The sequence below is a fragment of the Electrophorus electricus genome, chromosome 12 (genome assembly GCF_041902795.1).
Source record: "Electrophorus electricus isolate QZ-2024a chromosome 12, ASM4190279v1, whole genome shotgun sequence".
Classification (NCBI taxonomy): Eukaryota; Metazoa; Chordata; class Actinopteri; order Gymnotiformes; family Gymnotidae; genus Electrophorus; species Electrophorus electricus.
In genome coordinates this window covers 14,597,540-14,613,759 of record NC_137508.1, presented here as the reverse complement: position 1 = coordinate 14,613,759, position 16,220 = coordinate 14,597,540, and the positions used below count along the sequence as shown (strand labels likewise).

Below are 16,220 nucleotides of genomic sequence, written 5' to 3'. Positions count from 1 at the left end.
CTCTCTCTCTCTCTCTCTCTCTCTCTCTCTCTTTCCCCCTCCCCACCACCTAGTGAAGGTGCTCCTCTATGTGCACCAGCTGGAGATGACCTCCATTTTTCATGAAGGTGACCTGGTGAAGTACACATGTCCCCCCTGCATAATCTACTCTCCCATGCACAGAATGAGAGAGAATGAGAATCTGTGTTTTTTGTTTTTAGTCTCCCTCACTTAGAAAGTAGTCTTCCTTACTTCCAAATATAGAACATAATTACTAGGGAAGCATCTGCAAACATTGTTACAGCCCAGAGTGTTTTTAGATATAAAGACAAGATGAAAGGAAATTCCAGCTCTAAAAATGTACAAACAAGTTTGAAATATTAACTCCCGTACATTGATGCTGAAATAATGTTAATATGAGTTACATAACCTCTTTAGTCATGATGAAAAGAACTGAGCTATTAATAATAGACTCACTTAGCACAATTAATTCTCATACGTTACTGAAAAATAGTCTGTCACAAGGATCCTATAGAGCCTGTGACCCTTCTGAGGCAAAACATCTTCATCATCACTCAAGTGCTTTAACAAACAGCAGAACAGATTTATTTAGATATACTGAAGGTTATGAAATATGTTGCTGTCAGCCACAAGCTGCGATCACGCGTTCCATCTCCTCATTAGATATAAACGTCTCTTCCTCACAAAAATATAACAGAAAGGAATGTCACTGCTTAAACGTTAGGTATAATGACATGGAAAATAATTTACAGTCACAAACTGTACAACTGTTGTCTTTGTAAAGGAGTGAACAGTAAGGTAAGCAAGAACGTAATGTAATATTGATCTATTCTGTGTATTTACAGTTTTTGTTAATTGTAAAAAAAAAAAAAAAAAAAGGAAAAATGAAAAATGCAAAAAGCATAACCTAATACTTTGCATGTAGAACGAATCATTTTTGGGAATATACCTTTTTATTATCATGGAGCTACATGAAGCATTCATTCAGTCTGGGACCACAGGAGAAAAAAAAACAACCTAAAAAGAGCAGTGAAAGAAGGAGCACAAAGGAGACACACTGAGATTGTGAGACAGAGTGAAGGACAGAAAGAAAGCGAGAGAGCAGTCAAGTGTCATGCAGGTTATCGGGGGTGGGGGTGGGCGGGGCTAGTTGCCTTTCCTCATCAGGCTCTTCAGGCTCCTCTCCACGGCCTCGTCCAGTTCTTCCTCCAGCTCCTCCTTTTTGGACATGGCCAGTTTGGACTGGTAGTCCCTCACCACCTGGTCTATGTAAGGGGCACTTTGGGTGCCGTGCAGCATGACGGTCCACTCCTTGAGCACGCCGCTCTGTGGGGCCTCGCCGCGAAAGCCCATCTCCAGCAGCCATGTGCCACGGGGGTCCTCGCCCCAGGTGTGTGTGGTCATGAAGGGCCACTTGTCAAAGCCCACCTTGGCATCACTGTCGCGTGGCCGGAGGCTAAGAAGGATGGATTTTGTGCCCATGGGCGACGTCATGTTGATGGAGAGGTCGCCACGGCGGCTGGCATTCACCGTCACCACAGCCTGGACATGCTCTAGGTAGCGCACAAAGTTGTCCTTGCCCTGGCAGGCGTCAGTGGAGATGACAAGTGACAGCTTTTCGCTCGATTGGATCTTACTGTCAGAGGCAGGTGGGAGAGAGACAGAATGAGACAGTGATAGCACACTGTTATATACAACCAACATTTCACTACCCTCTTTTATCATAAACAATTGACAGTTATATGTTGTAGACATAAATGATCAAGTATACACAAAAAACATTGTGCAATATAGATAAGCAATGAGGCATTTGGTTAACAGGTTTTAGCAGAAAATAACTTGACATCCTCAAACTCGGTATAGGACTAAAATCCCTTGGTTATCCATTCCATTAAAAGTGTTCATTCCCATTTAAAAATTTCAATTTTAAATGCAATAATGAATGTTTTAAAAGGAATGTTTGAATGCAGTTTATTTATAATTGCCTTTGTATTTAAAACAATGTTATAAATATATATTTAATTATTTAAAAAATAACAAGGTAACAAACTGCGTTTAAATAGTGGCAGTTACACATACTTTACCTCATATGCTAAAACTTTTTTTTTTTCCCAGTTCCAGCTCAATTTTAAACATTGATATAATGTATGATACAGTGATGCGGGTAATCATGCTGTTTCAGCATAAATCAGACTGAATTTGGCCCAAAGGGATTGCAGACTGTTATGAGTTGATGATTTTTCCAAGTAGAGTTCAGGCTGAAATACATTTTAGCAGCTACTGAAAAGCACAGAGAAATTCCCCAGGAAGCCCGTGGGCAGGCTCCCAGTACTTTGGCAGACCTTCTGAAAAATGTTTGACAACAGGATGCTTTTCCTAATTACCTCATGCTTATGAGAACAATAAATTATCCTGCTGAGATATAAAAAAAAACTATGAGGAAGATTTGGTGGTAATAAAAACAGCCTGGTTTAGTTAGCTAACATGAAATCAAATTTAAAAGTACCAACTGGCAACTCTGAATAATGCAATAACATTAGGACAAGTAGCATTAACATACCTATATCTAATGAATTAATATATATTACTATATAGTATAGACTACCAAGACCTAGCGAAGTACCTGAAAGGCTGCTGGAAGATGTGAATGGAGCCCTAAAGACCATCACTGAAACCAACAAGCTGATATTTGCCACAACAACAGTGATACTTGAGATGCTTGGCCACGAGATGAAAACCATTATCAAGGAGCAGCATACTCCATTGAGAAGGAGATTGGAGGCCAAGAAAAAGGCCAAACTGAGAGCCAGATATTGGAAATGCAGAAAGGCACCACAAGGCACCTGAAGGTACCTGAGAAGTACAACAAGCTGTCCATACCTAAGGCCTTGGAGACTGCCTGCTTGAAAAGATATACACAAGAAGTAGAAGCCAAGACAATATGCAGGATGTTCTCCCATGAGCCATCCAAAGTGTACTTCCAGTGGTAGGGTAGTGGCATGAGAACAAAGCCAGAGACTGAACATATGGCATATGGGAGAAGGAGGCATCACACAAGAACAATGCCCAGTGGTTAGAAAAAATGAGAACTGAAAACAGCATTCTCCCTGAACAGGATCCATTAACCAACACATTAGAAGACACACTTGAGACAAAGGGTCTCAAGCATGAAGAACTGGAGAGCTCCAGGCCCTGACATGGTCCATGCCTACTGGCTGAAGAAGCTGACTGCTCTTCATTAGCTACCTGAATTGACAAATCCATACAGCTACTGGACAAATCCATCTAGTAACCTGCAGAAATGCTAAGATAAGTGGCTCAATACTTGAGCGGTGCACAGAAGGCCATTGACAAGAAGCACCAAGCTGATGGATAAAACACTTGAGACCAGAAAGACCAGAATCAGACAGACCAGCCTGTGCACTGCCTGGAATGAATACAAGAAAGCCTACGATTTAATGCCCCATATCTGGATCCTGGAATGTTTGAGGCTTTATAACATCAACAGGACTTGAAGAGCCTTCATAAAGAACTCTTTGGGTCTGTGGAAGACAACCCTATAGGCCAGCTTCAAGCCAACAGCACAAGTCACCATCAAGCGTGGGATTTACCAAGCCCTGTCCCCACTGCTGTTCTGCACAGTCCTATGAGTGGCTATAGATAACAGCTACAGAATGGCGCAACAGTCAGCAACCTCCTGTAAATGGATGACATCAATGCCAGAAGTGAATGAGACATTGACTCACTAATCCATGTTGTATGGTCAAATGTATTTTTTTACAATTACTAAAATGTCAAACACAGTGATTTTATGTCCTAAAATGAACAGTTGTGTATGCCTAACCAGATAAACAAACTAACCCATGAGCTGCTACTGTAACATTGGCCCGAGTGCCGCAGGGCAGAGAGCAGGACGAACAGACTCCCTTGACGCTGTGGAACATTTACTGACATGAAACACAAATGACAATGGGGGTACTCACACAAAAGAATAACAGTGAACGTGAACACACATAAACGTTTTTTAAATAACGTGAACATTAACACAGACTACATAAACATCGACAATGGCTAATGCTAACATACACCGACACTAACAATGACCAACAATGATGCATGCACTGACGGGGGGTTTAAATAGACAGACAAACACTCAAGGTTAAACCCCGTGCAGGTGCATGCCATCACGAAGGGTGTGGCTACATACAAGGGTGAACCCCCCCTGCATACAGCAGGCCATACCACGTGATTTGTGGGGGGGGGGAACGTCCCATGACAGCCACTCTGTGAAGGCCCTACCTTGCTTTTTTTTTTTCCTGGACCAGCAAGTTTAATAAGAACAGACTATAAAAAACCCACCAAAACAAAACTCTATTATATATACCACCTCCCCCCCTTCAATAATACAGCACCCTGGTGCCAAGCAAATTGCTATGCCCAGATGAAGGGATCTTGTCGCCATAGAAAGAGGCAGGCTTTGTTGTTGAGCTCACACAAAGGGTGCAGTTCAGCTGACAGGCTGTTTTGTGCCAGCAGGATGATAAGGGAGGAGGGCTGGAGTGAGTGGCTATAAAGTGGCCATAATGGCATTATCAGACGCAGGTCTCCCAGCCTGCTCCATTACTCGCTCCCAGATTAGCCACGCACATGCGCATGGACATGCGGATGTGCAGGTACGTGATTTAGGAGTGTTTCCTGGGAGACTAATTCCTAGAAACAGAGAAAAATAAGAATGACATAGATGGGCCAGTTCATGTAGGCATCGGGCCATGTGGCGGTGGGATACAGTGGGGTTTGCTTAGCATTTCTGAAGGTGTGAGGGAGCACTTTATGAAACAGCATGATTCAAAAGTGTAGCTTATTAAACATGGAATGTAGGTATACCTTTTCTAAAAATACTATTTGTCAGAAGCATGTAAAATAAACATGTTTGTAGAAACCATAGCAGTAGACAGTCACAAAAAAAGTAAGTGTATGTGTGTGTGTGTGTGTGTGTGTGTGTGTGTGTGTGTCCACTTTGATTGACATAACAAAAATGTTAAACACATCATTGGTTCTGCAGTCCATAATATAAAAAAGCCAAACTACAGTTCCCCTTGTCTCTGTCCTGTCATCCTTAGCTCTCTTATGTTTATCTGCCCCATTGCAGAACCAGACTCTGTCTCTGCTCCCAAAATAAAGCATCACTCATAAGACATGCACACATTGGGGTGAGGGCATTTGTGCAGTTAGAGGAGGCTGAGCAGGACCATGGTGTACCAAATTCAGCTGTCTGCTAAGAAAGGCCTCCAGTGCAGCAGGTGCACTTATATGATTGGACACCTGGATTTAATTAGGGGCCTCCCTCCATGGAACACAGGTGGGATCAAACAGCAGTGGGAAGCCTTGGATCAGAGTAGCCTGAAAGGAAAACCGCGCCCAGGGCCCAGCCTGAGCCTCTCCAAATGGCCTGGCAGGTCGTAACGTCTCAAACTCCCTCGCCACTGCAGAGGCTGTGATAGCACACAGTGGGGTTGTTTTCCTGATGTAGTAGTTAAAGCACAAGCTGGATTATTAATAGACTGGCGACTGGAGGAGTTTTCGTGCTGCTGGTCTGATTGTAATTATTGCTCTGGAACAAAAGGTGCTGCAGTGTGGGGCTGGATAAACCATGTGGAAGAACACATTGTGACTGCAGTGTGGTGGGTCTGAGCAAGGAGCTGATATAAAAAGAACAGGGATACATTAGGATACGTTACCATACAGAAACATGTTTTCTTCTACCATATGACTGCACTCTGCATACACCCCCTTAAACAAGCCTACATATTCCAACCACACAAAACACCTTGACATGTTGTTGCTTTTCTTGCATACACACACACACACACACATTTTTTCCCTCTATCATTTTCTCACACATAAACCCAATGTAAATAAGGAAGACTTGTTTTCACATAATGACATGCAGCATCCTCATCCCCACCACATCAATTAGCTAAAGCTTCATTTCTCCAGCCATGGCCCATTGCAAAGACACACATCATAGTGTTGGCGGACTAGGAGGGATTCATTATCAGGGACTGACAGGAGCCTTATCGCACAGTGAGTGCCCCATGTGCTCGCGTTCATTAGAATTCACCAGCATCTTTCTTTTCTCTTCTGCTTAAATGCTTTTCTCACTGGTTGCCGGATAGGACTCCTATGGAATCTCTGTTAGGTAAGATATGAGAGCTGGCACTTTGTCGATGGGGGTTTGACAATGATGCACACAGATTCACAAACATAAATACAGCTTGAGCACATACATATGTGCGCGCGCACACACACACATACACACACACACACACACACACACACACACAATCCCTCCTTGGCACTCCAGCTCAGAATAATTGAGGTTGTTGCCATAGCATGCTATGCCCAGCAGTGAGCGGGAGAGGTCTAATTATAGCAGACGTGAGAATAAGGTGCACAGGTGCTTGGAGGGGGACGTGGATGAGAGGGACTCCCAGGGTCTGTGAAGGGATAAAGGGTGGGGGAGGAACTGACACATGAAATATTCTGTCATTTGGAGTTCAGCGGGGGATCAGAGCTGAGTGCTGTCAGACTGGAGCAGTCCCTCCACACAACATCCACTCTGCGCTGACACATGTGGCATGCAAAATGAATCCCTGCTGTACCCCAGCCAGCGTGCGATCTTGGCTACTGCCCCTTGCGCAAGGTATAAATATTATGGATTACAGTAAAGCTAAATTATGGTGCCTATAAATGCAGACTGTTCCAAATGTCAGACTCCCTAGTCCCTGGCTCCCATGCGCAGGTGGCACTTACTGTGCCTCCTGCACGGAGCCAGCCACGCAGTGAAATCGCTCCGGCACTGTCCTCCAGTCACGGGCCAGCTTGACCATGCCGCCAGCATCCAGGACGCCGTAGCCGAACAGGTGGTTGAACTCCAGGCCCACACCATTCCTCCTCCACTGGTGTACCTCGTCGTGCAACTTGTTCCTCTTGGAAGTTAGAACGGTCAGGTGCTGCATGTCCCGCCACGTCAGGTTTGGACTACGCGAACACAGATAAAAAAATATACCCATAGAAATAAAAAGAAATATACCCTCAGCTCGCAATAGAAAATCCTCCCAGTTCTTTCTGACTTGGAACCACTCTGAATTATCAAATGATCAAATTATGGGAATATAAGAAGTGTATCTTGCTTGTAAAACATTACTGTATTTAGTCATGGCTTAGATGAAGATCACATAACATTTTATGAGCCATTTATGTAGAAATGCACATAATTCTAAAGATTTGAAAAGTAGTTTCTCAGAACTGTAGTTACTAACCATCTCCGTTTTATGAAACAAGTTCACAGCAAGAAAAAAAGTAATATCTTCACAGGTAAGTTAAAGAGCACATTAGTATAGAAGAAAGGCAAACATTTTCCTTTTCCTTTAGAGTACTAGTGCAAAAACTGGCTATTTAGCCTGATGTGTTGTTCTTCAGAACCTACAGCTGTGCTTCTTTTGGCAGAATTTGGATTGCATACTCCAAAGAGGCTCCACTGTGTTTCTTTCAGTGTCACTCAGGCTTGTATCACTATGATGGCTTGAGTGTGTTTGGGTAGGGGACAAAACACCTGAATCCCACAATCACTATTTACCTTTGGCCGGAGAGAGTGAACTGCTTCACTGTCTGCTACATCATTATTCAATGGGGAGCAAACAGCAACGTTTTGCAGAGTCAAGGTTGTGTCAACATTCATTAACACCAGTCCCAACATGTTAATGCCCTCCTTAAATGGTCAGAGCAAAGTGAAAAGGTATGTGAAGGAAATAGATGTTCCTTCTTTTTAAATACCACAAAATGCAAAAATTGATAATGAAATGTGTAATATATTTTTGATTATGGGATTCTCATTAACGGCTCTTTTATGAAGTCTTTGAACTAGTTAAATGTACCAATAAGAAATGGATAAATTAATAATGTCATGGTTTTTACAAACTAATTCATTTTACCAAAAGGAGCTAATTAATAATGTAAACTTTTATTTGTAAATAATATCTGAATGCTTCATGAAGAGCTGTCTCTCCCAGGCAATGCATCTGTAGCAGGTTTTCAATTAGCAAAATGAAGGATAGCCAATCTGGCAATACAAAGCCCAAGGTCCACATGTGTAATAAGACTTAAGCACTAGATGCAGGCCAAACTTGATCTTTGTTCGCTGGCATGCAGACCCCAATTTGCTGAGTGCTGGCTTTAACTATAAACACTCTATATCATTCGCTTTCATACAGCAAGCCAACAGTTGGGTGAGTCACTGACTTGAGAGCATATCAGTAATAAATTTACCACCCATGGGTGTTTGGAAAATATTCATCTCAAATAAGAAGCATGAACAGGACACAAGACACAGCCAACGTTTGAGCGATAGGCGTTTTTATGGCGCCCATTCATCAGGTAATCTACAACAGGTCAGGCCACGTGTATGTAACCTATGAGTGATTGAGAGTGAAATGATTGGTCCATGGCTTTTGTGTGGGTCATGCGGCTAAGCTGAGATGCATGATGGGAATTTGAACGTACTTAGCTTCCAATGCCAAGGCGAACACCCCGGCTGCCTCAGGGGCAGCGGCTGATGTGCCAGAGTGACGCAGCGTGCAGTTTCCATACAGGTCTGTAGTGGCCTGGCGAGAGAGAGAAAGAGAGAGAGGAGAGACAGAGAGAGAGAGAGAGAGAGAGAGAGAGAGAGAGAGAGAGAGAGAGAGAGAGAGAGAGAGAGAAATCTGTTCCCATGTTTATACCATTAAATCGCCACGTTACAGCAAGTGCAGCTTTGAAAATATTGGGTATCTTGCACTAGTGCCAATAAACCTTTGAACTGAACAGACACAAACGAATAGGGAGAAATAGGGAGAGGGATAGCTGAAAAAACACCAACCTTTGCATATACACACACACTCATACACAAACTCTCAAAGGAAAATGGTGACTTGGCACATTTAACTGTATCTAGGGGGAATGGCATTTAGGAACAAATTGAAAATGAACAAAAACCTGGATTTCCAAGATCTATTACAAACCATTCTTGAAACCAAAAAAAGGTAAAAGGCAAAGTGTCTTAAAATCTCTCTGTTTAACAGAGTCTAAGGTTTACTTATTGCTCAAAAATGTAACAACAATTTGAGACGATCTAGAGTTTCCCTATGTTCTAAAATCTACATGTCCTGTTACTCAGCCCTTGCCTTTGAATCTAAACTGATTCTGAAATCACTGATCAATTAAAAAGTGTAATTACACTTGAATCCTCGGTAAAGAAGTTACATTGATCTAAGATACGAGAAGAAAAGAGATAAAACAGGTGCAGCTATTTTTAAATAATGCAGCCTTACATGTTTCTTAGACTTTTCAAACTTAGGAGGCTTTTTCAATCAATCAATCAATCAAAGTTTATTTATATAGCTATTTTTACAACAGCTGTTGTCACAAAGCAGCTTTACATATGTCTGGGTCCAAACCCCCAGAGAGCAAGCCTGAAGCAACAGTGGTAAGGACATTCTCCTTGAGGCTGACATGAAGAAACCTTAAGAGGAACCAAGACTCAAAAAGGGGAACCTGTCCTCTAGTTGACACTGGACAACATTGGAAACCAAACAGAACCAAAGCTCTGACACCTTCAAGGCAAAAAACAATCAAAAGAATCTAATTCCTGTTGCACTGTGAGCCTGGTTTAATACTAGTTAACATGTAAGATCAATACCAAATCTCTGAATGATGCATCCCTTCAAAATGCATACATCAGCAGTCTGCATGAAATGTTTCTCCCACTCCATCCCTAGCACAACATAATCTCTGACACAAATACAATAAAGTGATATAATTATTCATAGCTGATTCATTGACAGTATTTACACAAAGATTCAATGGATAGATGATTATTTATTAGGTCATTAGATTATTAGATATTATATAAATATTAGATTATTTGCTCATATAGGAGAGTGTGTGACAGTCCGCAGGGAACAAGTGTGGATTATTCAGTCTGTTGAGAGAGCTGAATGCACACCTCAGGCACCAGCAACATCCATTCAACAGCTCCAGACTGATGCTAATACCTACCACCCACCCCTCATCTTTGTCTATCTTTTTCCTTTCATCTCCATTTGACAAGATCCTCAGTCCCATGGTAGAAGTGCCCCTTGTCTCAGTTTTAAGTCCCACGCTAAAAATTTCCATTTATGCCTTTGACTTACATTTTGTAGGTATTGTTCACATGCAACAATAAGAAGACAATTAGCTTTCTTTATCATTGCATCATCATCAGGCTGCTTGATGTCCAAAGTATATGACTAGATAAAGCACATGTTATTGTGCAAGAGAGTTTGTTGTACTTCTTTTCAAAATCCCAGAAGAAAGGATAAACATGTAAAATCTCAGGTTATTATTATTAAAAACCTGATTTTTTTTGTGTGTCACCACTTCCTTTCCACAAACTGTATCTGTATCTTGAAGGGAATGCAAGCACATTTCTTCCAAGACGTGCTGAGATTACCACCATACAGCTAGCTACCATACAATCAAAAACATGCTTACAGGAAAGTCCAGAGACTTCAGTTCTGTCTACATGTCCTGGCAAATGCCCAGTGTGAGCCACCAAGATAGCTCCAGGAAAGAGGAACTGAACCATACTTCCCAGTCAGAGAGAGCAGATTCATGTGTGGTCTTGGACTCCCAGGCATCAGTAATTAATCCCGGCCAACTCTTTGCTACAGGACACAACTGTCTTAGGCAGTTTTGCAACCTGGGAGCACCTGTGAAGTCCCAATTTCAAGCCTCTGTCCCCAAGACTCCCTCAAGAAGCAAGCTTAAACAAAAGTACTGCTACGTTTGACATTCATAAATAATAATGGTGTAACTTAATTATTTGCTTATGCTATGTTTGCTTTACAAGCCAAAACCTTTACCATCACACATGGAAACCAAATGTTTCTAAACAACACAACTGCAAAAAGGTACATTTCAGGTCCATGAAATCTGCATACAGACACACTACTCACCACGCCCGCCTCAGGGTTCCTCTTACGGCCGTTGCTGAAAGTGGAAGCCAGTGTGGAGGAGCAGCTCTCATCATAAAGGGCTGTGCGCCCATCATTGATCGCCGAGTTGATGGAGATGGTCCACATGCTAGAGGCATAGCCATCACAGTTGCAGTCATCATAGCTACCACCATCCCCTGAGGCCCACACATAGATGCTTCCTTTCCCTGCTCGGCCCTGTAGGCAGCCAGCCCAACCCAATCAAACACAGGCAAGCACAAGCCTTTGATTAATACTTGCACGACATGGGGCATTTTTACAGTAGGAAGAGCTATAAGCACACTGTGTAAAACCTTCACTGATATGGGCAGGTAAGGAGGCAATCCATATTAAGGGTCATTTTCTTTTTTTTCCTTTTTTTTTTTTACTTCTTCATAAACACACAATGCACATTTCATGTCACAAAATGTATTTGATTATGTTGTAATGGTATTGTACTTGTTCCTTGATTATCTTTTTTAAAAATACATTTACTTTACTGTCACTTTTGTACTGTGTTCTGTTTACAAAGAGTGCTGCTAAGAGAAAACCCCAGAGGTGTGGGAGGACCACAGTCTTGGATGTTTAAGGGACACTTTGGGGTTTAAGACAGGCATTGCATTAATTTCCATGCTTCTGCTACCAGAATGCCATATTTATGACTCCCACACATGCACAATTATTTATTCTTCCTCCACTAAAACCTTACAATTCAAACGTTAGTCATTTAGTCATTTAGAACTAATCAGTTAGATGGTTTGCCTGAGAAACTAATTTAAGAAGCAATTAAATATTATTTAATAGTTTTTAATGGCAAAAAAATTTACATTAAATTAATAAATACTAGTGCTCAATGTGCCATGATAGAAGGAATCAAATGAAGATATTGTGTGAAATCTAAGCCATTTAAGCCTTGAACAGATTTTTGAACAGCACAACCATGACTAGGACAGAGAGACTTAGCTACCCCTAGGAGAGACACATGGAGAAGGTGGATCTGATTCACCTGCTGTCATGCCTGTCTCAGCTGCAAATTATGGGGTGAAATATCCTGAGATTACCTTATGATGTCTTACCAAGCCAAGTGCTGCTCAGGATAAATGCTGAGAAGTAGCACTCTCACTACCATTTCCTTCAATTACCTGTTGCAATTTGCACAGACCCAAACCACGGAATGACTAGAGATGTGAAACTAAGTGATGTTTAAAGGCAAACTGAGTAGACTTCACCCACCCATGTAACAAGTGTTACAGGACTCCTCAGAAGGCTTGGCTAATCAATAAGAAACATCTAAGTGAATTTCGCTCCACATCAATAGGAAGCGCTTCTGAGCACATGGGAAAAAGCTTACATAAGCCACCATTACCACTGAGTGAGTGGAATATGGCTTGATTAGGATTGTTTGTTTTGCTCTCTTGTAGGAAGAAGAGTAAGAGCAATAGCACCTACTCAGCAACACTTCTTGAGTACATTAAAACTTGAGGGCATCCCTCAAAAGTGATTTATTTATCAAGTTAATTTGAGGCCATCATTGTGAGCCTTGTTAGTCATGTCTGTGGACTACTAAGGGACAGCTTGTTATTTACATAAGTGCTTTTTTCTTTCTCATGAATTTGTATTTCATGTAGTTCAAAATCACTGGGCCCCTTAGAGCTGCACCTGGAGAATAACTACATTTCCCATGAGTACCTTGTTGACACCGTCTGCCATAGCCTGCAGGGTGAGTTCGCGGGGCCCATCCACTGTCTTGCCGTCATCGGTGGGACCCCAGCTGGCACTGTAGATGTCAATGATCTGTGGCATGTGGCTGATGGAGGAGGCTTCAATGATGTCTGTCATGAAAGGCTGGTCCAGCATACGAATGCCTGCACCAAGGCAGAGCCAGATTACTATTCCCATCTCTATTTGCTTTTTTTCTCCAAGACCTGAGAGTTCCCACTCAGCTGAACTTGCTGTAGTCCCTCTCAATATGGCTTTTTTCAGTCATGCTGTATTTCTGAAGTATTTGTAAGTGCTGTGGTCCTACAACAGATCTAGGTTATCCTAAAGTCTGAATTATATGGACAGGACCAATACTGAAAAATTAGCTAGAGACATCTTTCATGGTTGGGTGTGCATCAACCAGATTTTCCTCAAATTCTATCTTTTCCCTTGTTCTACTAAGCATCTGGCATTCCTTCTTTATCAACACAAAAAATGGGCACCTAATTATTGGATAAACATCACCTTTACTGATAACACACAGTTCTTCTCAGTAACTGTCTCTCTTTTTCTAAAATGTGCCCATCTACAGCCCATCTCAGCAACCACTAAATTTCCCCCTTGTAGCAGATGCTACAATACCAGTCATCTCCTCTACCATTAACTGTTAAACCCTTAACTGGCACTATCTCATCAAATCATGGTAGGGGGACTCTGGAACTGTAAACCTACTCTACAGCCCCTCCCAGCTTCATGTTCCATGGTTTCCCTGTCTTGTGTATTTTAGTTCCATTCCGTAGTTTCATTTTCTCCACCCCTCATTTGATTTTCCACACTTGCCCCTTGTTTCTAGCCTTATTAAGTTCATGTATTTTAAACCCTGTAGTGTGCCCTGTGTTTTGGCTGTTCATTGTTTATTTGGTTGGTTCATTTAATGAATATTTGAATGGTTATATGTAAGCCCGTCTGTGTTTTGAAGTCTCTGTTTATGTTAGCCTGTTTGATTCTAGCCGTTTTGTTTTTCCGTATGTTACTTCCTAGTTTCTGTGATAACCTGCTTCCCCTGTTTGCCTTCGTGTGTTTTTGGTTTGTTATTCCTAGCCTTCAGTTTTTTCCTAGCTCCTGTGTATACTATCCTCACCCTTTTTTTGTGTACCATGTATCCTAGTACACTACATATTGGCTCTATGACCCTGGACTACTCCAACGACTATGACTCTGGATTTGCCCTTAATAAATCTCGCTCTTCTCCACACATGCGTCCACCTCCTTACCGCTCACCATTACAGTTACCCCACTAATGTTTACACTATTGTCATGTCATCTTTCTGGTCCTCAAGAAAACTTCATAGAAAAAACTTTGCATTCTATGTCTTTTGCCATCAGAAGAGACCCAGGTTTTTCTTCTTACTGTTTTCTTACTGTTGGACTTCAAACCACCACTCTCTCTCAGGGCTGTTACTGAGAAGTTTCATGCCCATAGACATAGCTCAGCCTACTAAAGACTTTGAAACTATCGACTACATTATTCTCCTGTCCATCCTTAATAACCTTTTGATCACTAGTTCAGCATGGCACTGGCTTACATTCTTTCTGAACTCATTGCACTGCCTTTCTGGAGGGATGTTCATGTCAGATGGCACAGAGAGGATCTGCCCCATGCATACCTTCCACTCATACAGGGCATTTTCCTATGATAGTTATGCTGATGACACACACTTCTCATTCCCTCCCACTTACATTTTGATTCATTTTTCCTCATGCCTGGCAGACATGTCATCATAGATGGAAGCTTATCACCTAAGGTTGAATCTTGGAAAAACCAATGTATTACATATCAATGACAGGTGGGCTTCTCTTGTACAACCATCCTGAGGATTCAGCCATTTATCTTAAGGAAGGTCATTCTATTTTGTTCAGTATCTGATCATATTGAGTCAGGTCTTGACATTAGATCCTTGCAACTGGTTCAGAATATACAGTAGTTACATGGCTTGTATTCTATCCCATGTAGAATATCTTACAGCACTACACTTCTGTGTTCCCTGCACTGGCTTCCTATAGTGATTTAAATTCCCAATGCTTGCATACAAAGTCAAAAGTGGACCAGACTCTACTTTTTCAAAGCCATTTGTCAGATACCACAGTGTACCTTACTCCTTTCAAACCACACAGATGGTTATTGTACTAAAGGCCCCCTTCTTCCAAGAGCACTTAAATGAACACTAATCCTGCACACAATTACAAAAACCTCCTGTAGTTGTATTCTCTATATATTTATTCATTTATAATGATTCTTGTCTCTGAAAGTGCTTTGGTGTGAGGGTATCCTTAGACTAAGTTTTTGCAGAAGCATTATGATGAAGTTTACTAATGAGAGAGCAAAGTACTTCTGTATATCACTCAAGAAAAAAGCATCTGCTAAATTCTGTAAATGTGCATGCAAAAATAAAGAATACAGTTCAAAAGCTTGTCTGCAGATTTGCTGCTTTAACCATCAATCACAGTGTAACACATCCTGTTCTATTGTAAGAAAGGTTAACTGTATTGACTAGGTAACAGTTAATCTCATTTCCATTTGCACCATTTGGAATAGAAAATGTCAAGTTGCTGCACTTATGAAATCATTCAGTGTCTGGTCACCTGCTTTCCTGCTATATTAAATGGTGCTGCTGAAATGATACACACAAAAATAGGTTATTTTAAGGATTTATAATGACGTGCGCACAAACACACACACACACACACACACACACACACACACACACACACACACACACACACATATATATATAAAAACCTAATGTTAACTCTTAGCAGGCTAGTGGCCATGAACCAAGCAAATGTTTTCAAGTGCTTTATATTGGACAACAAAATTCTATTCCTTTGGGAGTCACTTAGTTCTGTTTTGCAAATAGCTGATGTGCAAGTAAAATGCTGCCTAGTGCACCAAACAGGTGTAGGAAGTCAGTCTTTGTACCTGTTCTATATATAAATAAATGCATTATAAACATGATCAAAATGAAGAGCTTTATGTTAAATAAACACTATTACCTGCCACCTTGGAGTTGTAGGCCACACCTACTCCACAGATGTTGTTGTGGGCGACTGCTGACACCTCCCCAGCACACCTGGTACCATGACTAAAAATGCATTCAGAAAAAAAGGCAGAGGTATTACACAGGTAATACAAAGGCAGAGGCAATACACAGGTTTATAGGTTTATAATTTCCCTATGAAGAAGTTACATTTCGTAGTGGGCAACACCTCAAAAGATTAAAATGCTAGATAGCTAGCACCATCAGGTCCCCCAGACACAGCAGTTTGATGTCCACTTTGAACACCACTGGTATACCAAGAAGAATTTGTAGAGGACTTGGGAAACATAATTCAAAAATAAGTCTCTCTGGAAAAAAAAAATTGCAGTGGTATGTCATCATAATTTTCCAAGTAAATATGAGCTAATAA

General features: G+C 41.5%; 1 protein-coding gene across 2 annotated transcripts in view; it reads right to left on the bottom strand.

Moving 5' to 3' along the window:
• Positions 1-559: 559 nt before the first annotated feature.
• The window catches only part of pcsk2 (proprotein convertase subtilisin/kexin type 2), a 37,253-nt gene continuing 21,592 nt past the window's right edge, over positions 560-16,220 (bottom strand). Inside the window, exons 7-12 of one of the 2 annotated variants that reach the window (XM_027023742.3) lie at positions 15,807-15,895; positions 12,741-12,916; positions 11,034-11,249; positions 8,563-8,663; positions 6,814-7,041; positions 560-1,636 (exon numbers count right to left, since the gene is read on the bottom strand). In XM_027023742.3, the coding sequence (XP_026879543.2) occupies positions 1,147-1,636; positions 6,814-7,041; positions 8,563-8,663; positions 11,034-11,249; positions 12,741-12,916; positions 15,807-15,895 (1,300 nt within the window). In that variant the 3' untranslated portion in view covers positions 560-1,146. The remainder of the gene's footprint in view (positions 1,637-6,813; positions 7,042-8,562; positions 8,664-11,033; positions 11,250-12,740; positions 12,917-15,806; positions 15,896-16,220) is intronic. The other variant, XM_081724840.1, reaches the window with a different exon arrangement.